The 22,704-nt window shown below is 41.9% G+C and overlaps 1 protein-coding gene across 4 annotated transcripts in view; it reads right to left on the bottom strand.

Moving 5' to 3' along the window:
* Positions 1–22,704, bottom strand: part of Kcnq5 (potassium voltage-gated channel subfamily Q member 5) — a 556,834-nt gene that overhangs the window by 11,675 nt on the left and 522,455 nt on the right. For all 4 annotated transcript variants that reach the window (XM_050134658.1, XM_050134661.1, XM_050134657.1 and 1 more), the window contains one exon: positions 14,391–14,499. In XM_050134658.1, the coding sequence (XP_049990615.1) occupies positions 14,391–14,499 (109 nt within the window). The remainder of the gene's footprint in view (positions 1–14,390; positions 14,500–22,704) is intronic.

The following is a 22,704-nucleotide window of genomic DNA, read 5'->3' as shown; positions in this document are numbered from 1 at the left end:
TGAACGTGTGCACACACCACACTCGCATGCATAGTACATTATGTCTTAGCTTCATCAGCACTGGGAGAGATGTTCATTTCTGCTTTAAATATGTTTAGGGAGGCAGAAGTACATAGGTCTTAAAGTGACATTCCAAGCACTCGGTAGCAAAGCATGACCACACCCAGGTCTGCCTGGCTCCCACCTTACGTCCTCCACTTGCACAGTAACAGTTCTGGAGAAGTGAGAAGGCAGAGCGGCGTCTTCAGCAGCTCTTCTTTTTCTCCCAACGGTAGGGAAAGGGAGACTGCTGCATAAGCCAGTGTGCTTCCACTGGCTGCAGCGTGGGTGCAGCGGCCTCTGTTGTGCTGTGTCTGGACTGCAGTAAACACCCACCCAGAGAAATCACCTTTTTTTTCTTAATGAAGACCTCTCCTTATTTAATTTATAAAGCATTGTATTAGTTCTCTATGACATTTATTTCATTTTTTAATATTTATTTATTTATTTATTTTTATTTTGGTTTTTCGAGACAGGATTTCTCTGTGGCTTTGGAGCCTGTCCTGGAACTAGCTCTGTAGACCAGGCTGGTCTCGAACTCACAAAGATCCGCCTGCCTCTGCCTCCCGAGTGCTGGGATTAAAGGCGTGCTCCACCATCGCCTTGGCTTATGACATTTATTTCAATGTGGGTTGCCTTTTTCTGCTTTTAAACTGTACATACCACATTTTAGAATCGTCAACACAATAGGAAAAAAAAAATACTCCAAGCATCTAAAAGAACATAAAACGTTGAGCTGAGCACCGAGGTGCCTCTTTTTAGTCACTGCTACTCAGGAGACTGGGCAGAAGGCTTACTGAGTCAGGAGTTCAAGGCCGGTATGGGTAACATAGCAAGATCCTGTTACAAACAGCGGAGAAACGACAATAACCTTAGATTCCTGTTTGGGGCACTAGTAAGAATATCTGAAATGATCTTGCCAGGTTCACTCTAAAGAAGACTAGGCATGAGTGATGCCCTTTTTCTATAACAGATCTCCTTTCAGTTCTTTTGGGACAGACATAATTATCATAATCAAAGTCAGAGGTGGCAAGGGGAATACCTCAGAGGTGAAGGTAAGCTTGAGAGGGCATCTCTGAGCACATCTCGCCATCCTGGCTTGTTGCAACAGTTCCTCCTTTCTCTGGTCATCCCTGAAATGCCCCCAAATTGTCTGTGAGGTCTAAAGTACTGACCCAGATGTGAGCAGACAGTATCATTTGCTGGACGCACAGCTTGCAAAAAGCCGAGCAAAACATAGCTCGCGCCCTCTACGGCTAAATGCTGACTGGCTCTCTAATTGTGGCACCTCTCTGGGTGTGTGGCAATGGGCTAAGCAGTTTGTCTGCATCATACCAATGCAGAACTGATAATTTCCCACCTTTGCTCTTTGAGTCAAGAGAAAGCTAGAGAGTTTGGGTAACCTGCTCACAAGAGGCAAGCGATTGCTGAGGCCAAGGTCCCCAGTCTGCCAATCCAGAGAGTTGCTTTACAGGGGGCTCAGAGGCAGGAGACTTTATAACTCTAAAAGGATTGTACAGGCTAGGAGGCCTGTGAATTCTGACACACGCCCAAGTGAATCCAAGGCCACAGCAATCACTTTATCCATCTTCATCTCTGTCTTTCTGAAGGGACCCATGCTTGGAATTCACTGCCCTTTTGCTTCATTATCTTCATTCTCTCAAGCGTTCTCTTCTTCCCCCAACCTACTAATTGCAATATCTCCCTTTCCAACAAATAAAGGTTTTTTTTTGCTTATTTACACCCCACTTCAGGATGTGTCCATTACTCTCAGTGTCGTCCACCAGTTTCGCTTTGAAATGTACGCTCTCCCAGAGAGCACCGCACACTTGTAAAAGCCATCCTATTAGCCTCTGAGAAGAGAGAATGTCATTTCTCTAGTTACCTAGGGGTGAAATGAAGTTCATGGCTTAATAATTCTAGACCTTTAGGAAGAAGTGAGGGTACTGAAAATTGAGGGAACATATTTTTGTGTGGCCTTTTGAGATTGGGTTTCTCTATGTAGCACTGGTTGTCTTGGAACTCACTCTGTTGGCTGGCCTCAAACTCAAAGCTTTGCCTCTCTGTGCATCCTGAGTGCTGGAATTAAAGGCATGTGTCACCACACTTGGCTTGAAGGGCTATTTAGTGATGAATTTTTAAAATCTTCATATTATTATTAGTTAAACGTACACTTAACCAAATTACTGCTTATTTAACTGTATTTTTTATTATTACATATACTTTGTTCTGCCTGCATGTAAGCCTGAACACCAGAAGATGGTACCCTATCTCATTACAAATGGTTGTGGAATTGATGCTGGGAATTGAACTCAGGACCTCTGGAAGAGCAACCAATGCTCTTAACCACTGAGCCATCTCTCCAGCCCTTCAGTGATGAATTTAAATAGTCTTCTGGTTATTGAATTTTCCCTTCTCGAAGACAACTGTATTTCAGGTAGTAAGACGTTTAGCTATAAGAATAGAGGAATGGGCTGGGCATTGGTGGTGCATGCCTTTAATCCCAGCACTTGGGATGCAGAGGCAGGTAGATCTCTGAGTTCGAGGCCAGCCTGATCTACAAAGCTAGTTCCAGGACAACCAGGACTGTTACACTGAAACCCTGTCTCAAAGAACAAAAACAAAACAGCAAAATTAAAAAAAGAAAGAAAAGAAAAGAAAGAAAGAATAGGGGAAGGAAGAGAGATCTGGGTTTAGAAAGTTCTGGGTTGGCAGGGAGAAGAAGGGTGAAAGCTGATTTTGTCTGTGGGGCTTGTCTGGAAGTTCTATGTCTTGATTCTCCAGGCACAGATGGGTGTAAATGCAGGGAAAATAAAATACCTAGGGGAAGGGCAAGAAGGTATTCTAGAAGAAGAGGACCAGCACGTGAAAATTGTGTGTCCTGAAGGGTCTTATGGTTTCTGCTAGAGAGACAGACCTCTGGACAGAATAAACAAACAAACAAATGCAGATATGGCCCAATAACACTTAATTTGCACCAAACAAACTTTGGGTTAGAGTTTTGACCTTTAGCTGTCCTCTCTGACCCGTCTTTTAGATAGGAACTATGAGGAAATACCAGGAAAACAGGAATAAATTGAAGTCTATGAACCGCCTTGTCAAAGAGGCCAAAGACCTCGGGTGCCTCTTCCATGTTTACAAAAGAACTTGACTATAGCTTTTTCATTGCCTGGGAAAAAGGGAGTGTTTGAGGACATTTTCCCAGGGTAAAAATAGGACCTTAACAATGGATTTGATAAATAGGATGATGATAGCAATAGACTGCCCTTCCGAATGCTCCCTGAGGGAGGGGGGTGATTATTCTGCAGTTAAGGACACGTGGTACAGAGAGAGGTTGAGTAAGGCTGATACTAAAAGATTCACCTGTGCCTGGCTTGTTACATACTCGACAAACCTTTGCCAAGCGGATGACCTGTTCTTCTGGTAATTTCTGGCTGCCCTTTGGAGGATAAATAATAAGGTGAGAAGTCAGGTACACACCCAGCAGATTCTCCATGAGCTGCCTCAGTGGACTAACAGAACAGACAAAAGCTAAGAACTCCTCATCAAAAGCTCTGTCTCCTCCTATGAACCCTGTTGATAAGCAGGAGGATAGGGGGCGGAAGAAAGCCTGTTGAACAAGACTGTCATGCTCTCACAACACCACTAGAGGGCGGAAAAGCTTCACCACAGACCCAAACTGGCATCTCGTCCAGAAACGGGGAGCCTGCTCACACATTTTCTGAGAACGAAGGAACTCCAGCAAAGTTAAACTCTGGGTAGAATATGTCTATAAATACACACAAACACATGTGCGCTTCTGAGGAGCGAAGGAAACGTAGGTGCATTTTTTTGTTGTGCTGCCACGAGTTATAAAATCTTGCCGGAGTCTTGTTCAAGTCCTCCAAATCAGGGTGAAGGCATGAATATGCAGGGAGAAGAATAAGGGGGAAACAGAGCAGATGGACGGACCCGGCCAGCAGCCAAACCGTGTGCGGGGCAGAGAGGGCCCAGCCGACTGTGAACCGAAGAGGCGTTTGATTGACTGTGAAGGCAGTTCTACTTCGCTAGCTTGGCGGCTCATCGGAATCACCCGGGGAGCGTGGGCCCTGACTCTCATTCTGATTTAATTGGTCTAAGATATGACCTGGAGATTTTTGACCTTCTTTTTGTCTTATTTTGAGACAGAGTTTCACCATGCTGCTTGTGATGGATTTGAATTCCTGGACTCAAGTGGTCTGAGTACCTGGAAATACAGGTTGTAGCTACCACATCGGCACACACACACACACACACACACACACACACACACACACACACAGACAGACCTTTCTAGTGCTAGGGATTGTTGTAATAGGAGCCGCGGGCTGCGTCCTGCCTGCCAGGCTCCTGGCTGCCCGACTAGCTTAACCTCAAAATAATTACACAGAAACTATATTCATTTAAACACGGCCTGGCCCATTAGTTCTAGCCTCTTATTGGCTAACTCTCACACCTCGATTCAACCCATTTCTAATAATCTGTATGGCCACTTGACTGTGGCTTACTGGCGTGAGACTAACCAGCCTCCATCTCGGAGAGCTGAGCCATGGCGTCTACCTGACTCTGCTTTCTCCCTCCCAGCATTCCAATGAAAGCAACACATAGAAAGAAGACCCCCCTACACCAAGGGATTGAATCCAGGCCCTATAAATGCTAACAAAGTGCTTTATCACTGAGCTATACCATAAGCTAAGGATATTTAATGAAATTCTTCTTGTTTGCCTGCTGTTGTGGTCAACATCTGCTGGAATGGAAAGGGTTAACATCCTCTTAGCATTCATCACTGAGGGCAGCCAGGGTAGGAGATAATGCTCTGAAGCCAGAGTGCTTTCAATCTGGCCAGACAGCTGAGTGATGGGCAGAAGGCAGCTGGGAACCCTGGCCAGTCTGAGAGCGCAGACATGGACTGGAGGAGATGGCAGGGCTTGATTTCTGGAGGTGACAGCCCTTCACAGGCTCTGCATGTTCATCTCTAAAGCTTCCAAAATGACCACATATTCCTGCTTCGTGTTTCTGAAGCGCATGTGGGGTTCTTTTCTGGCCCATCTCTCTACTTTGTCTCGCTCTCTTGGGTTCATCTGCTCTGCGACTTTGTATTTCACAGCTCTTCTTCCAAGTCTGGGAAACTCCATTTCCTGATATTTGGGTCTCCATAGCATCTAAAACCTTGAAAATCAAGGATTCCATCTGGGTGTGGGGGCATATGCCTTTAATCCCAGTAGTCAGGAGGCAGAGGCATGTGGGTCTCTGAGTTCAATGGCCGTCTACAGAGTGAGTTCCAGGTCAACCAGGGCAACACAGAGAAACCTTGTCTTGAAAAATATACCCAAGAGATGCCCTATCATACTACAAAAGCATTTGTTCAGCTATGTCCATAGTAGCATTATTTGTAATAGCCAGAACCTGGAAACGACCTAGATGCCCTTCAATGGAAGAATGGATAAAGAAAGTGTGGAATATATGCATATTAGAGTACTACTCAGCGGTAAATAAACAATGACATCTTGAATTTTGCATGCAAATGGATGGAAATAGAAAACACTATCCTGAGTGAGGTAACCCAGACCCAAAAAGATGAATATGGTATGTACTCACTCATAAGTGGTTTCTAGCCATAAATAAAGGGCATTGAACCTATAATTCGTGATCCTAGAGAAGCAAAACAAAGTTTAAAAAACAAAACAAAACAAAACAAATTAAGGGTCCCAGTGCTCATTCTTGAATGATATAGAGACTTTAGTTCATCAAATGCCCCCTTACCCATACCCTAAGTTAGACCTCTCTTGATCTTTTATCCTTAACTCAAGGATTGCTATTAATGGAGCAAACCTAGTAGACAACCAAGTCTGCATGACTTGGCAATTTGTGTTTCTTTCTTTCTTTTCTTTGTTTTTTGTTGTTGGTTTTTTTTTTTTGTTTTTGTTTTTTGTTTTTGGTCTTTTTCAAGACAGGGTTTCTCTTTGCCTTACAGCATGTCCTGGAACTAGCTCTTGTAGACCAGGCTGTCCTCAAACTCACAGAGATCTGCCTTGCCTCTACCTCCCAAGTGCTGGGATTAAAGGTGTGTGCCACCACTGCCCGGCGGTAATTTGTGTTTCTATTTTAATTGTATGTGTTATTCATAGTGATATTATTTTCCAGTTAATATGTAAACATATTTTAACAATATAACTTGCATTTGTGGGTACCGTACTTATTTTCTGAAGATCTTGCAAAAGAAGTTAGGGAAACACACAGCTAAGACTACTCTACCCCTCTTTCATCTCAGATTGGGATACTAGTTATTAGGGAAGCCCAGTAGATCTTAGATGCCCCGACTTGTCTATTTCTCTAGCTTTTTAGCTATTTTAAAGTTTTATTTATTTATTTATATGTGTATGTATTTGTGCCCGTGGAAGTTAGAAGGCTCCAGACCCCTGGAATTGGAGTAATGGATAATTATGAGCCACCATGTAGCTGCTGGGAACTGAACCTGAGACCTCTGAAAGAGCAACAAATACTCTTAACCACTGAGCCATCTGTCTAGTCCCACTTTTTATAGCTCTTAACGATATACCAACTGGCTTCCCTTGTGTACAGTCCATCTAGTGTCCTCACTAGAGATTGCAATCAGGTATACCAGTTGGCTGGCTTAAAACGTTAGAACAAATTCTGTGTCTGCGTTGTTTCCACTTCTGGCAAAAGACCCCCTTCTCTTCCTCCTCCTGGTCCTCCTCTTGGTGTTCTTCCTCCTCCTCCTCTTCTCCACTTCCTCCTTGTCCTTCTCTTCTTCTTGTTTTCTTTGAGACAGGGTATACACAGGTACATCTCTGCATTTCTCTTGATATCCTGAAACTCACTATGTAGACCAAACTGGACTTGAACTCACAAAGATCTGCCCACCTCTACCTCCTGAGTGCTGGGATTAAACGCAGTGAGTATGCTCCAGGTCCAGTCTAAATTATTATTGTTCTCAAGATGAAAAACAGATGAATAAGTTTTATAGGTTTGGTGAATTTTATTTTTAATTGGGTAAGGTAGTAAAACTCATGCAGAAACTTGTTGATTCAAGCAGTCAATAAATAGTTAATTTCCTCCCAGGGTCTGCTTAACCTTGTTATGTTAACTGAATTTTGTGATTTTTGTTTTTTCTAGGAGTACAAAATTCAGCATAAAATTTAAAGTGTGAAAGGAATAAGTAAATAAGTACTCATATACTGTATTGTTCTTAAATCATTTTGTCCCAGCAACAAAAAGGAGACTCAGTTTAAGTTAAAAGCAAATAAAAGGTTAAAAAAAAGTCTCTGTGTGTGTCATCAAGAGGAACAGTAGCTTAATTCAGCCACAATGAAAATGTGGCCACCAGTGATTATCTGCAAAACATAAACAAACCACAAATATCCTAGGGAATATATTAGTTGATTGGAAAAACATGTGCTAAATGATCCTTACAACATCTGCTGGCAGCACCCTTTCCTGTGGCATGGCTGTCAAGAATGTCTTAATAGTGACATAAAACACTCATCCATCACCCCCGTTAAAGCAGAGGAGGTGCCGTCAGCAAGATTAAGAACTGATGATGATAAAACAGCTTGCAGAGTCAATAACAACAGCAACAATCTACAATGGCAAATATCGGCTCCTCTTGTGAAGTGATTTTATCTGAAGTACAAAGTGAGTCTTTAGAAGGATCCAGAGTTGAGATTACATTTTAGGAAGGGACCAGGAGAACAAACAGTCACACGTACGCTTCTCAACACGGGTACCACCGAAAGAACACTGGGAAACTCTATCATCCAACCAGGGTGACAATGAGGTCTGATTTGCATATTCACTTCAGGAGGTTTGACATGTCATCACTGGCTCCTCAGTGGCTGATCAGATGTAAGTTATTTTGGAGGAGTTGAGTCTTTGCTAGTCACAAAGAAATTCTTGACACCCATGCTCATATTAGAGTGAAAGATTATAATATCAAGTTTTTAAAAACGTTCCGTTTGCCATCTGACTTCAAACCCTTCCCCCTATCTTGCCTTTCCTCCACCCAGAGTCTGTTAATGCTGATGGATACTTCCCAAGGACCTTCTCATTCGATCTTTCTGCGCTTTTAGCAGCACTTAGCACATTTAACCTCTTTTTTGCTCAAGCTGTTCCTCCAGCTTGTCTTCTGCTGCACCTCTCTGGTTTCCATCTGTCTGCCAGTCATCTTTTTACTTTTTTTGGGGGGGGGCAGTCATCTTTTTGCTACTTTTGAGCCATTCTCTTTTTCCCTTGGATTCCTTTGCAAGCTTTAACGCACTGGAATCTGTGTAGACCATTTTTATTTTTATTTTCCTGGGATGAGGCATCAATAAGACAGCTGTCATTGTGTTGATGGTTACCAAGGTTGTTCCCATTCCACATCTTTCCCTACTGGGCCACAGAACCAGATATGCACTCTGCTCTTGAGTCCCACCTGTTGTAAAGCAGCCCACTGCTCCTCATTATTACACCACCCTTTAGATTCAACAGTTGTGTCTTTCAAGGCACAGTGGAAGGGAGACAGTGGAGAAGGCCTACTGTGAGGCATTAAGAGAAGCCCAGTCATCTCAAGGGCTAATCATTAGCACTGGTACAGTGCTTACTATAAGCCAGCACAGCTCTCAGTGGTTGTAAATATTATCTCACTTAATCTCCACAGCTAGGACAATATTATCACCATCTCCCTACAAAAAGAACAGGGCTGGTTATAGGATATCCTGTTCCTTGGATCAAATTTCTTAAGTAGCTAGCTCAGTAGGGTAATGATGTGGAGTGGATGACCCATAGTGCCAGGATAGAGTCAGCTAAAGAAATCTTTGAGGGACTAGGGATGTAGTTCAATGGTAGAGTGCTTGCTTGTCTGGTTATGCATGGCCTTTGGCTGCAGTCTCAGGACAGCAAGCTAATATACAGAAAGAGAATTCTTTGAGTTTTTACTCATGACTTTATTATTTCATTGATTCTTTAAACAGTTGGCTTTACTTGGGATATGAATGGTTACCTACAGTGAACCATAACAGAGATGGTTATTATTACATATAAATATTAAGGGACGTTAGGAACATAATTCAATTAATAAGCTTCTCTTGCAGGTTTTCAAAATAATGAGCATGTGAATTGGTTTGTTTTTAATTATCTTTAGTAGAAAAATAGGTTGCACAGAATTCTCATTCAGATTTTTGCTTTGTGGTCCTGGGTATCAGTTCCAGGAACCCACACATTCTAGGTAGGCACTCTGCCATTGAGACAATAATATGAAAAGACACACACATTTTCTGCATATATAACAGCATCTTATGCAAGAGCAATGGTCACTGAGGACCTCATTAAGAGTTACTCTCATCCTAGACATAGTAATTCTATGAAACCACACTGGCGAGAAGCATACAAACACCACATTGTCTATTGAGCAAAGCACTTTCCCCGAATGCCGTATTCTTTAAACAATACTCTCATGGTGCCTTGGTGTTCATATCTGTGAAATAACCTAGCTCGGTGCAATACAACGAGCGATGTAACTTCTTTTGCATTTTAAAAAGGTTGTGGCTCTGAGACATTTAAAAGAATCTAGCTGCATTGATAAGACTTTCAAAGGTTTATTAAGACAAGTATAAATGTGTGCATTTGCCAAATATTTATAGTTTTTTTTTTTTTAAATGTGTATACCAGTCTCTGTGTGGGGGCATGTGCACATGAGAGCAGCTGCCCAGGGAGGCCATAGACGGTTCTCGATCTCCTGGAGCTGACACTATAGTCAGTTGTGAGCCACTTATTTTGGGTGTTGGAAACTGAACTTTGGTCCATTGTAAGAGTAGCAAGGGCTCTTGACCACTGAGTTATCTCATCAAGACCAGATTCATACTTCCGTAGTGGATGCAATACTAATACAAGCATGAAATGTAACTATCACTCAGCTCCAGACATTCCTAAATAATCAGATGCTCTGCATTATGGAAGACCATGTCAAGGTAATGGCAGTTTCTTTTTCTTTTCTTTTCTTTTTTTTTGGTCATTATAAGAAGGAGAACCCAAAGAAAAACATATAGACATCCTCCTGAATATTAACCTTCATCAGGCGATGAAAGGAGACAGAGACAGAGACCCACATTGGAGCACCGGACTGAAATCTCAAGGTCCAAATCAGGAGCAGAAGGAGAGAGAGCACGAGCAAGGAACTCAGGACCGCGAGGGGTGCACCCACACACTGAGACAAAGGGGATGTTCTATCGGGAACTCACCAAGGCCAGCTGGCCTGGGTCTGAAAAAGCCTAGGTTAAAACCGGTCTCGCTGAACATAGCTGACAATGAGGACTACTGAGATTTCAAGAACAATGGCAATGGGTTTTTGATCCTACTGCACCTATTGGTTTTGTGGGACCCTAGGCAGTTTGGATGCTCACCTCACTAGACCTGGATGGAGGTGGGTGGTCCTTGGACTTCCCACAGGGCAGGGAACCCTGATTGCTCTTTGGGCTGACGAGGGAGGGGGACTTGATTGGGGGAGGGCGAGGGAAAGGGGAGGTGGCTGTGGGGGAAGAGACAGAAATCTTTAATAAATAAAAAAAATAAAAAGTCAGTCATACAAAATAACTGGCTTCATTTTGATATTTTCATATATGTATACAATTTACTCCAATAGCATTCACTTTCTATAGCGTCCCTTGGACCCTTCCTCCTATTGCCAGCCCTTCTCCTTCTCTAAATCTTCCCCCTACAAACTTTCTTTTGAAAGTGTAGATTCTGCACATGAGAGGAAGCATGCCATATCAGCCTTCCTCAGGGTCTGGCTTATTTCACTTGAAGTACAATCCAGTTTCGTCAGTTGTTTTCCTATAAATGGCATTTCGTTCTTCTTCTATGACCAGGTAGTGCTCTGCTGTGTGTGTATTCCGCAGTTTCCTGACCCACCCATTTGTTGTCGGGCAGACAGACTAATCTTGTAACTTGGCTGTTATGTGTAGTATGTGGGTGATGTTTGTCAGTGATCAGAAAATAGGTGTCTTACAAAAATAGTTTTTATTTTAAAAGATTTTATTTATTTACTATGTATACATCGTTCTGCCTGCAGGCCAGAAGAGGGCACCAGATCTCATTAGAGATGGCTGTGAGCCACCATGTGGTTGCTGGGAAACCTTTAACTTACATGGATGAACAACTCCAGACTGTTAGTAAACTCTTTAGTCTAGTGGCTTTTAAGTTTTTAATAGTAGCTAATCTAATTCTTTTACGTGGAACTTGGGAGTGATTTAAACAACCCCAGGCAGAATCAGAACACAGGGGGAAGATATCCCCCAGGTATCAAGTATCATCATCAAAAGCTTCAAAATCCCCGCAAAAGCAGACACCTCAGCCATGAAGTTCAACTAAAAATAAAAACTATGGGCTGAAAAGATGGCTAAGTTGGTAACAACACTTGCTGCCTCAGCAAGAGGACCTGAGTTCAGACTCCAGCAGCTAATTGTAAAAGCCAGATGTTTCTACACCAGCCTGTAACCCCCACAGCAGGATATGGTTAGAAGGTGAACACAGGAGAATTGCTAGGGTTTGTTGACCAGATATTCTACCTAAAACATCACTAACTCAGCTGGGCGGTGGTGGCGTATGCCTTTAATCCCAACACTTGGGAGGCAGAGGCAGATGGATCTCTGTGAGTTTCAGGCCAGCCTGGTCTACAGGGCTAGTTCCAGGACAGGCTCCAAAGCTACACAGAGAAACTCTGCCTTGAAAAACCAACCAGAAAGCCAACCTAATAACAACAACAATAACAACCCAACCCCTAAAAATAATATTGGTTTCAGGTTCAATGAAAGACCGTGCCTCAAGGCAGTGATTGAGCAGGGCATATGGTATAGTACTCTGGCTTCTGTTCATCCACACTGGTGTGCAGACTCCCTCTATCCCATACACTCACATGTGCACGGAACACACATACAAAGAAGAACCAAGCTGGATGTGGTGGCAGACGCTTGAAATGCCAGCTTTAGGGGCATAAAAGCAGGAGGACCAGGTATTTAAGACTAGTCTTAGCTACATAATATGTTTGTGTTTGTGACCAGCCTGGGCTACATGAGCCCCTGTCCTAAAAAACAAACAAAGCCCAAACAAAAATACAAAATACAAAATCCCAGACCAAACAATGAACAAGAAAAAAAAAAAAAGGAGGGGTGGACAGAGAAAGAGTTCTGAAAAACAAGGGAATTTGGCAAAAGACTTTACAAACATCAGCCGATTTCAGGAAGGGCAAAGTAAATCTAAAACTGTCGCTAAAGTGCTCAGAACAGCAGAATAAACCTAACTCTTTTTTTTTCCAGCAGCCCACGATCCTTTTATTAGCGGCTGTGAGGCAAAAGCGAAAGTTACAGAGGGTCTGCGGAAATGGCTGGAAACTTTGTTAAGTCTGACTTTTATGAAGCCTGATCTGCTTCTCCTAGATAAGATTTAAGGTACTTGTTGCAAGTTGGATGAATTTGTGGACTGAATTCTCCGACCTTTATGTCCGGGCCTATGATAGAAATAGCCAAAGCATGTAAAGAATCTGAAGGTGACTTACAGAGCGGGAATGTCCAATAAGAATTCCTGTGATGATAGAATGTTGCTGGTTTTACTTATTACTTTTGTCCAATACGGTTGTCATAGTGGGCCTTTGGATACTAAGCATTTGAAATGTGCATTGTGCAACTGAGCAATTACATTTTCAATCGTTTTTCATTTTAACTAATTCAAATCTAAATATCCTTTTGTAACAAGGAGCTTCCATAACGAATAGTGCATTTCCCAGTCCTAATTGTCTCTTTTTAAACTTAAAAATTTTTATGTGTATGGGTGTCTTGTTTGCATGAATGTCTGTCTGTCCTCTGAATAAGGACCTGGGTGTCTGAAGAGGCTAGAAGAATGCATTGGACCCACAGGAACTGTAATTACAGTGAGTCACCATGTGGGTACTGGGAATTAAGTTTGGGTCTTGGAGAAGGGCAGCCAGTGCTCTTAACCTCTAATCCTCTGGTTAGCCCTATCACTATCCCTTAGTTGAAGGCTTCTGACATTATTCCCCTACATATTCTGAGTTTCCTGGACTTAAATACATACGTATATTTTTTTGTGAGGTGAGGTTTCCCTAAGTAGTCCAGGCTGACCTCAGACTTATACCTAAGATTATAGACATGTGCTATCATGCCTCACTTAAATGCCACTTAGGACTTCTCAGTTGTCCATGAGAATGTGGTAACTATGTAACTGGTTGCTCAAACTGGTACCTAGTGAGGAAGGCTTGTAGTACTATGTACAGCTACAATTAGATGTGGGGCATAACCGGAGACCATCTGGCCCGAAAAGGAACCTCCATTTCTGTAGGACAATTAATCTTTGCTACACTTTGGGTTAGCTTGTGGATACAGATCATTTAAGCATCTTCTGGAGCATTATGCATATTCGTAATATCATGTTTTTCTTTACCCCCACCAACATTTATGGGTAACTAATTTCTGCTTGCCCAGTGTTTCCCAATGAAACCACAGAGTCACATGTAACATCATGTAAAATGATCAACTCAAACTAGCGGCAAGTGATTAATTCACCGATATTGGAGGTTAGAGCGAATACCTGAACACACTGAGTTAGGGTGGCTATTTTAAGCCATTTCCTGGCTTCTTGGTAAGATGTAGGACATGTCAAGCAAGAAAGCCAAACAGGTCCCCCGATATATACAATTAGATAGAGGTTCCCCACAGGGATTAAGTCGGGAAGGCACAATAAACAGCAACTTGTTCATCTACATTGTGAATGTTTCATATGTGTGTGAGGTTTAGTAAGTGTGAGCTGGAGCTAACATGGGTCCTCTCTTAACTCTTTGCCAGTGTAGAAAAAGCAGATTTAGATTCCCTACTAACCATGACTGCAGAGTATCTTGGGCTTCCCCTGTTCAGAGCTCAATCTTATTTCAAGTAGCCTAGAGGGTTTTTCCTTTGGTACAAAATATGAAACATATGCCACCGAATAAAGGCATAAAATAATTTAAAAAAATCCAGTTGTACCCATAAACCAAATGTTCCCAAAGCAACAAATACAACACAGCATCCCAGTTCTCATGTCATCTCCCTGGTATGGTCTGCATTTTCAAATGCCACCCACCATCTCTATCATATCTCATGTGGAATGCAGCCCAGCTCCTTAATGAAGAATAAAAACACTTCGTGAGTTAAAAAAGCATGTGGATGAACCCCAAACGGGAGATAGTTATTCCAGGAGACCTACCTGCTGGAAAGAGGCGGCAGCCACATAGGAATACAAATAATCAGAGACGTGCCAGGCTCATCTGTCTCATGGTTTTTACCCACCTGATAGCTCTAATGACAGTCTTAAGTGGTGGGGTGAGGTCCTCCACGGACACGTCACACTGGCATCCTTTCTCGTCATATACATCGTCAGTGCCCAGGGCTGTGTCAGCTGCAAGAGATGATACCACTTAACATGCCAGTTTCTGTTAATACATCTGGGGTCATTTGTCTCCTATAGAGAGTGCATGGGGGGGCATACAGACTGTGCCTATAAGCAGCTTTTGAGGTACAAGGCCAGTCAATTGTATCCCCGAGTCTTCGCCTTGTCCTTCTACAACCTTAACCACCTTTTTCTTTTTTTCTTTCTCGATTTGACACAGATATTTTTTTAAGCTGCTTTCCACCTGGAGGAGGGCGGTGATGAATTTGTGTTGATCCACCCATGCTTTCTGCCCTGCTCCTTGGAAACTAATAGACATCATTTAAATTGCAGCTGTTTGGAGTTGAGAACACTGCCTTTGGACTTTTAATTCGCCATTCTGCCTAGACAGAGCTCAAATCCCCACGACACTGGCCTCATTAGCCCTTATGTTGAACAAGTTATTTAAGCAGCAGACTTGAGAAGGCTGACTACTTATTGCTTCCTGGGCTGGCAATGGTGGGGTTGTGAGAGCACTTGCTTAAGATAATGTAGTCAAAGCTGAGAGAAGACTAGTTTGCCTATGAAAATCAGTTCCACATAAACCAATCAGATTAATGTTTTGGTTAATTGTAACATTTGGAAAAGGAACAGGGCTACAATAAATACCATGTCATTGACACTTTATAAAGTTATAAATAATAAATTCACATCTTTATATTTTTATTTTCAGCAACAAAATATTAAGAACCAAGTAAATTCATGCACTGAGTGATAGCCTAAATATATACCAGAAGGCTACAACGCTGTTAAAATTGATGTTGCAGACTAAGGACTAAGAAAATGTCATATTGTTAAAGAAAAATAATATGAGGTCAGGAATAATCTTAGTCTTCTTGCCTACTATATTTTCCACAGTTTCTGCAATGAACATGTTTTAATTTTATATGCACTCATGAGAAATGGGCAATAAAGACTGCTATTTGGCCGAGGGGTGGTGGCGCACGCCTTTAATCCCAGCACTCAGGAGGCAGAGGCAGGCAGATCTCTGTGAGTTCGAGACCAGCCTGGTCTAGAAGAGGTAGTTCCAGAACAGGCTCCAAAGCCACAGAGAAACCCTGTCTCAAAAAACAAACAAACAAACAAACAAAAAAGACTGCTATTTGGTCCAAGCCTTGCTGAATGTTGACATGCATTACAAGCCTCACGCTGCTATGCTGTCTTTGCTTGGCAGCCTACTCTTTGCAGCGAATGGGAGGAATCTGCCATAGACTGTCCTGGTTTGACTCCAATCTGACAGGCTACTATAAGTTTATTCATTGAGATCTGTGCTTGTGCTGGGAATGCAATCACTACAGTATTTCATTCCATGAATACTGGCTGAGTGCTTGGTCTATGCACTCTGTGCTGGAGTGGTAGTGGGTGGAGGTAGAGAAGGTGGGATTCGTCCTCGTCCTCGTGAACGTTCCTAGATTTTCTTCGGGGTCCCTTTGCCAGGCATTCTCTCAAAGGAAGGAAGACAGCAATGAACTGCTTCGATGCTAATGATAATGACGACTGTCGGAATTTATCCTCCAAATTTATGTGTTGATACTTGGTTAGTGGTGTGATACTAGGAGGAAGGGCATTTGGGAGGTGATAGAGGCCACAGTGCTCAGGAATGGGCTTGGAAAATGTATGGCAGGACTAGGGGACCTTTTGTCACCAGATGAGTATGGAGTTTGTCACCTCAGGAGAAACCAGCAATAAAGCACTGTCTTAGGAACAGAGCTCCAGTTCCTTCCAGACACTGAACCTACTTGTGACTTGATTTTGAGTGTTTTTGTTTCTAGAACCATGAGAAACAAATTCTTATTCTTAATATATTTAAGGTGTCTGGATTTTGTTATAGCAGCACAGATTGAACCAAATAGCAATCATTCCCTGAAATGTATTTTTTTGGTGAAGTCTCTTTGTGTATTCGTTTTTATAACAAGAGTCACTCTACAAATTGTTGGTGGTCTTTTGTGGAAATCAAAGGTTGGATGAGACAAATACATTGTCTGAGGCCATGAAGGGGTAAGTGAAGTTATGAAATTGGAGAACCCGTTATTACAATCTAGTTTCCTGAGGCGTCACAGTTCATGCTGTGGGACAATGGCTTCTACCCTGTCAATTGTATTTTAATAAAATGCTGTTTGGCCAGTAGCCAGGCAGGAAGTATAGGCAGGGCAACGAGAACAGGAGAATCCTGGGAACAGGAAAGAGTCAGTCTGCAGTCATCACCCAGACACAGAGAAAGCGAGACACAGAGCAAGCAAGATGTGACTGCCTCGCTGAAAAAAGGTACCAAGCCATGTAGCTAACACAGGCAAAAATAATGGGCTAATACAAGTTACAAGAGTTAATTAGAAGCCTGAGCTACTAGGCCAACCAGTTTATGATTAATGCAGACTATTTGTTACTAAATGGATGTGGGACCAGGTGGGATGGAAACCCTGGTCAACACTTTGTATCCATCATCTGGGGTTAGAGAACAGGATAAAATACAATAAAATAAAATGGCAATGTCAGAAGAGATGACACAGGAGCAGACAAGTGCAGTCTGCCCTTTTGGGTGCTTCCAACTTTCCTCCAAAGATGTTTATCACAGTTTAAACAAGAGAATATTAATTAACTCACAGCTGATGACCCGGAAGTTGCTGGCATGTTTTACCAAATTGTTGACTTATACAGCACAGTCATTGGAGCCTATGAACTTCATTTCCAAGGTTAGAAGCATTACTTCACCTTGTTGATCCCAATCAATTGGTAGTTGCTAGAGACTATGACCTTATTTGTTGTAAGGGTTTTGCAGACATAATTAAAATATGGTTTGAGATGAAATCATATTGGGTTAGGATGGAAAAGAAGTGTAGCAAAACTGTCTTTGTAGGAAACAGAAAGAAAAAGAACCAGGGATGCAGAAAATCTGAAAGTAGAAAATGTGATGTACCCCATTATGTAAGCTCACTGAGTGGCAGGGTTAGATTCTTCCCCGAGAGTCTCCTGAATGAGCTGACCTAGGAATACTTTGCTTTTGGACCCTGGAACTCCTGAGCTGTGAGACAATATAGTTCCCTTGCTTTAAACCACCCAATATGGGGTCATCTGTTACGACAATCTAGGAAACATTTTTCTCCATGGTTTCCAGTTCTTTACTCTGGGACAATAATGATGATCATCATAATAGCAGTAGGATTTTTAGAGAAATCTAATTATGTGCCAAGAACTTTAATTAACTGCCACAAACCCCTGTGAAGTGTCTCTATTATTACCCCCAGTTTTTCACAGTGTGGGAGTAAGGCACAGAAGGCTATGAAATTTGTCCAAGGACACATAAAGACTAACTAATAGAACCGGAACTGAAACCTGTTCATCTGGGACCCTGAGCTTCCTCTGGCCCCTTCTCATTTGTCCCCTTTGCCTCTCCTCTTCATCTCTGACTTTTTTCCCATCACCTTCTCCTTCATGTGGCCTTGGGCACACTGACTGAGGATACAGTTTGGAGCAGTGTAAAGAGCAGTGCTGAGACCGCTCACATCCTGAAGGAGCCCTGGCCATGTACTTCCATGGACAAGCTGGAACTTTTAGGAGGATTGTATGAGAAGGAAAGGATAACTAGATAAGCAAATACATAGGCAGGGGACACAGACAGAGCAGCTGCCTGGCAGAGCTAAGACCACAACCCTTGAGATGCTCAGATATTAGTTATTCACAAGCAATAACACGTTTCAGTATTTCCAGTATAGAATTAATGAGAATGTCTTATATTTTTCAAAACTGAGGCATGTGGCTGCTTGTCTGATCACTAATGAGAGGTACTTCTCATCCTATGTTTCAGAAAACCAGGGAATACTAGAGAGGACATGGGGAGGGTGGATGCTGCAATGTCCGTTTTGAGAACCTCTCTCGAAAATATAACACAACCAGCCATAATCTGATGTTTGGCAGCATAAGATGCAGGTCATTTTTTTTTGTCATTGAAAAGTAATATCTTTTACTTTTTGAGTTTTTTTTTTTTATAAATGCAATGAGTTTTGGTCAATTCTGATTCATGTTGTTTTTTCCCCCATTGAGTTCACTCAGCGATACCAGGAGGTACACGGACATAACAGAGCCATCTATTGGAGCCTGGGTCCTCAGGGAACACATCCTTGAAAAGAATGGACTTTGCCCTATCACAACAGTACATGTGGATTGTCACAAAAATGACGAGGTGAAGATAATGAGACTGGAGGTGTAGGAGGTCCTTCTGTATTTGTGTTGCTTTCTTTGGTTAATAAAGAAACTACTTTGGGCCTGGTGATAGGGCAGAAGTTAGGTAGGTGGGGAGACAGAACTCAATTGTGGGAAACAGGAAGCAGAGTCATGGAGAGACAGAGAGCTGCCATGAAGTCGCCAGAGTCAAGATATGCTAAATCTTTCCCAGTAAGCCACTGGCACATGGTGATACACAGATTAATAAAAATGAGTTAAATTAAGATGTAAAAATTAGCCAATAAGAAGTTAGAGCTTATGGGCCAGGCAGTGTTTAAATGAATGCAGTTTCTGTGTGATTATTTTGGGTGTAAGCTAGCCAGGCGGCTGGGACAAACAAAGGGCCCCAGCGCTCCTGTAATAGACCAGTGCTCATGGCTGACTGCAGATGGAACCAGGACCCTCCCAATTGTTCACAAGATGGTTGCTTCCTAGGCTACTGTTCTACTTCTTCAACTCCAGTCTGTGTGTCAAGACTACATATGGTCCAGCCAACTCACTGTGAGGTAGTCTAGACTGGAAATGGGAGTCAGACAATAACTGTATTATATTCAGCTGTGTCTTACTGGAGAGTTTTATCATACCACTTTATAATTAAATTATTCAGGCACAAAATACACAATCATTTCTGTTTTATAGATTGCATTTATCGTGTGTGTGTGTGTGTGTGTGTGTGTGTGTGTACATACATGTGTGATAGCCAGAGGACAACCTGTGAGAGCTGGTTCATCCTTGGCACAGAATAAGAAGTGTAAAATACAACCTTTTTGTTGCCACAATGCTTTTCTGATATTTCTTTCTTTCTTCCTTCTTTGTTTCCCTCCCTCCCTCTTTCCCTCTCTCCTTCCCTTTCTTCCTTCTTTTCTTTCTTTCTCCCTTCCTTCCTTGGTGTTGTTTTGTTTTAAGGGGGCCAGGGCCTTGATCATTTGAGCATTCTGCCCCTGAACTGTACCCATAGTCCCATTTCTTATTAATTATCAGTGTTCTGGGGTTGCTCCCCTGCATTTTGAAAAACCTAAAAAAAAAAAACCTGAAAAAAATTCTCATTAAAACTCTCACTTTTTATAGTCTTTAAGTGATGAAGGAAGAAGACAGCAAATAAAGAATTCTGGAAACTTTGGTTATATCCAAAATAGTTTTTTTTTTCTCATGAAATTCTAATCCCAAGATGCAGGTGTTTATGAAAACATCGGAAGTTTCTAGCTCTTTTCTTAGTAAAACATCTTTTAAGATCTAGTCCCTCTTAAAAGTTTTGAAGTGATACATTTGGCTTCAGTTTTGGCTGCATATTAGAATCACCTGGGAGTATGAAAAAAAAAAAAAACCCAGCCAACTCCCAAGCTATCCTAAAATTAACACTGAAAGTGAGGGTGGAAGCTAGGCCTCAGAAATGGGGTACACAGGGTGGCCATGGAGTTACCTCGCTTGCTGGAGCCTCTGGTTCTAGTCTAGTACAACCACATCAACACCACCAGAAACAGACATCAGACCTAAAAACATTGTCTTTTTAGATTCCAGCGAAATCCAAGTGCAGCAAGTGGCAAGAAGCACTGAACATGGGGGGAACTAATGATACCCAGCCTGATTCTCTGTTCACTCTTTTTGTGCACGTGCGTGTGTGTGTGTGTGTGTGTGTGTGTGTGTGTGTGTGTGCTGCAGATATGTTTTTCAGAGTTGCAATCTGAGACAATATAAGTGTTTTACAAGACAACGGGAAATGAGAAATGACTCCATTTAAAAAGTAAATCACCAGACAAATTGTTGATAAAAAAAAAGACCAGGGCGTAGAGCTATCATGAAATGTTAATTGTTGTGTAATTCAGCTTGAAGGTGCCAGCCTTCAAATGGATTCCAGCTACCATCTCTTGTCCCTAATGCTGCCTAAACCTCACTCCTAAAGGAGCAACTGCTGTTCCTCACTCAGGAAGTTTACATCTTCACAGAGCAACATAAAGTCAAATTGTCAGAAATCTAGCAGAAAACACTTATTTCCTTTCTGTGGAAAAGGAATCCTGTTGGCATGTTTGGGGAAGCAGGGAGATTATAGTGGAGAGTCACAGCTTTGGCCATGAAGACAGCAAATAAGTGCCCACAGAAAGTAAATCAGTATAATACCAAAAATGTTTGGTTTAGAGACCCTGCAAAATACAAACAACACTGATATGTCTATCACACTTAGAGCAGCTAATTGTGATATACATATAAATGAGCAAATAAATTATTTGACAGAGATGACTTGGGCTGGGGATGGAGTTCGGTGGTAGAGTGTGGCTAACAAGCACAAGGTCCTCAGTTTGATTCTCAGGGCTTCAAATAAGGAAAAAATAATCCAAAAGAAACTGGTAATAATCATTTTTAAAATCATTAAGCTATTCAACATTATTACCTACAAGAATCCACAAATTGAAAGTATGGACTTTTATCTCTGTAATTTGTGCAAGAACAGTAATAACAAAATTTGATAGCAACACACATAAACTGGAACAAATTTTTATGGCTCTTAAAACTTACAATTAGGCCTGGGAAGATGGCCACACAATTTTGGGGACCTGAGTGTGAATCTCACAAACTCCCCATAGAAACCGGGCAGTGGGGGTAGAGGCAGTAGAGTACCTAAAAGCTTTCATGGCAGATAACCTGGCACACACAGCAGTGAACAAGAGACTGTGTCTCAAACAGAGTGGAGGACAAAGACTGACACCTGTGACTGTCCTCTGACGTCTACACGCACGTGGGTGTATATATGCACTTGCACTTAGTGCTGCGCTCACATTCATTAACATGTAACCAAGATTGTGGTACATTTCTTTACAATATGTCTGTGAGAGATCTCAGTTCTGGGTCATAGGAAACACAATAAAACAGCCACCTTTAATGGTAGTAACCAATTTGTTACATTCCTTCATAAATTACGATTTATTCTTCAAGGGTACCTTCCTTTGCTGCTGGTTGGACTACAGTTGCTCTGCTACCTGATAGCATAAGTATCTTCTTAAATTTAGACAGTTCCTCTTAGACAAGTACTAGGCCAAGGATAACTCCTTTGATCTGAGTAGACTTTAGAGTGACAACTGGGGACCTAGAACACAGTCTCACTTGTCTATGTCCTAGGCTTTGCCTCCTTTCAGTCTTGTGTTAGATGCTACTAAGTCACCAACAGATTGAGTGCATCCCTCAGGTACAAAGAGCCAACGCAGGAAACAGATAATAATTTTTTTTGGCCTAGATTTTTCTAATTTCAAATATTTATTTTAACACCCACCATAATAACAATAAAGGCTCATTAAAATTTTATCATTAATCACTTTTATTCTTTGACTAAGCGCATCATATTGGCGTGCTTTGGTGAGGTACAATAGGATGCCTTCTGGTCCCTGTTATTGAGTCAGCATCTTGTTATGCTGCACGCTTACGTCTGAATTCTTCATCTTTCTGCCTTGACTTCCGGCATGCCGGGGCACTAGCCATACCCACCACACCCAGCGTGATCCGGTTTTGTATTCACATACACACTGGAAAATTATCAAATCAGAGTATTTAGTATATCCTCACCTGAAACATTTCGTGTTTCCCAGAATTATTTTCTTCTTTTTAATTGACCTACTGATGGTATAAAAAGAAAATAAAAGCACACCTAGTTTAAACATTCAGTGCTTCATGGAAGGATAGTACACACTACAGCACAACATCAAGCCTAACTGTCAAGACAGCCCCTCCTTGTTTTGTTCCAAAAGAAGAAATGAGGGCATGATGGAAATGGCAGCCCACAGCGTGGGTTCATTTGGGTGGTATGAGATGATCTTGAGGTATGTTGGCAAGTATGATATTCCAAAATCCATCCATTAGCCTTAGGAATAATGGTATAATTAAAAAAATTATATATCATCAGAGGGGAAAATGGGGTGAATTTGATTAAAAAATTATGCACGTGTACATAAGTCTCAAACAACAGAATTT

This window comes from Alexandromys fortis, unplaced genomic scaffold (genome assembly GCF_014885135.2).
Source record: "Alexandromys fortis isolate MF-2015 unplaced genomic scaffold, M_Fortis_MF-2015_v1.1 scaffold_20, whole genome shotgun sequence".
Lineage (NCBI taxonomy): Eukaryota > Metazoa > Chordata > Mammalia > Rodentia > Cricetidae > Alexandromys > Alexandromys fortis.
This window is presented reverse-complemented; position numbering and strand designations above follow the sequence as displayed.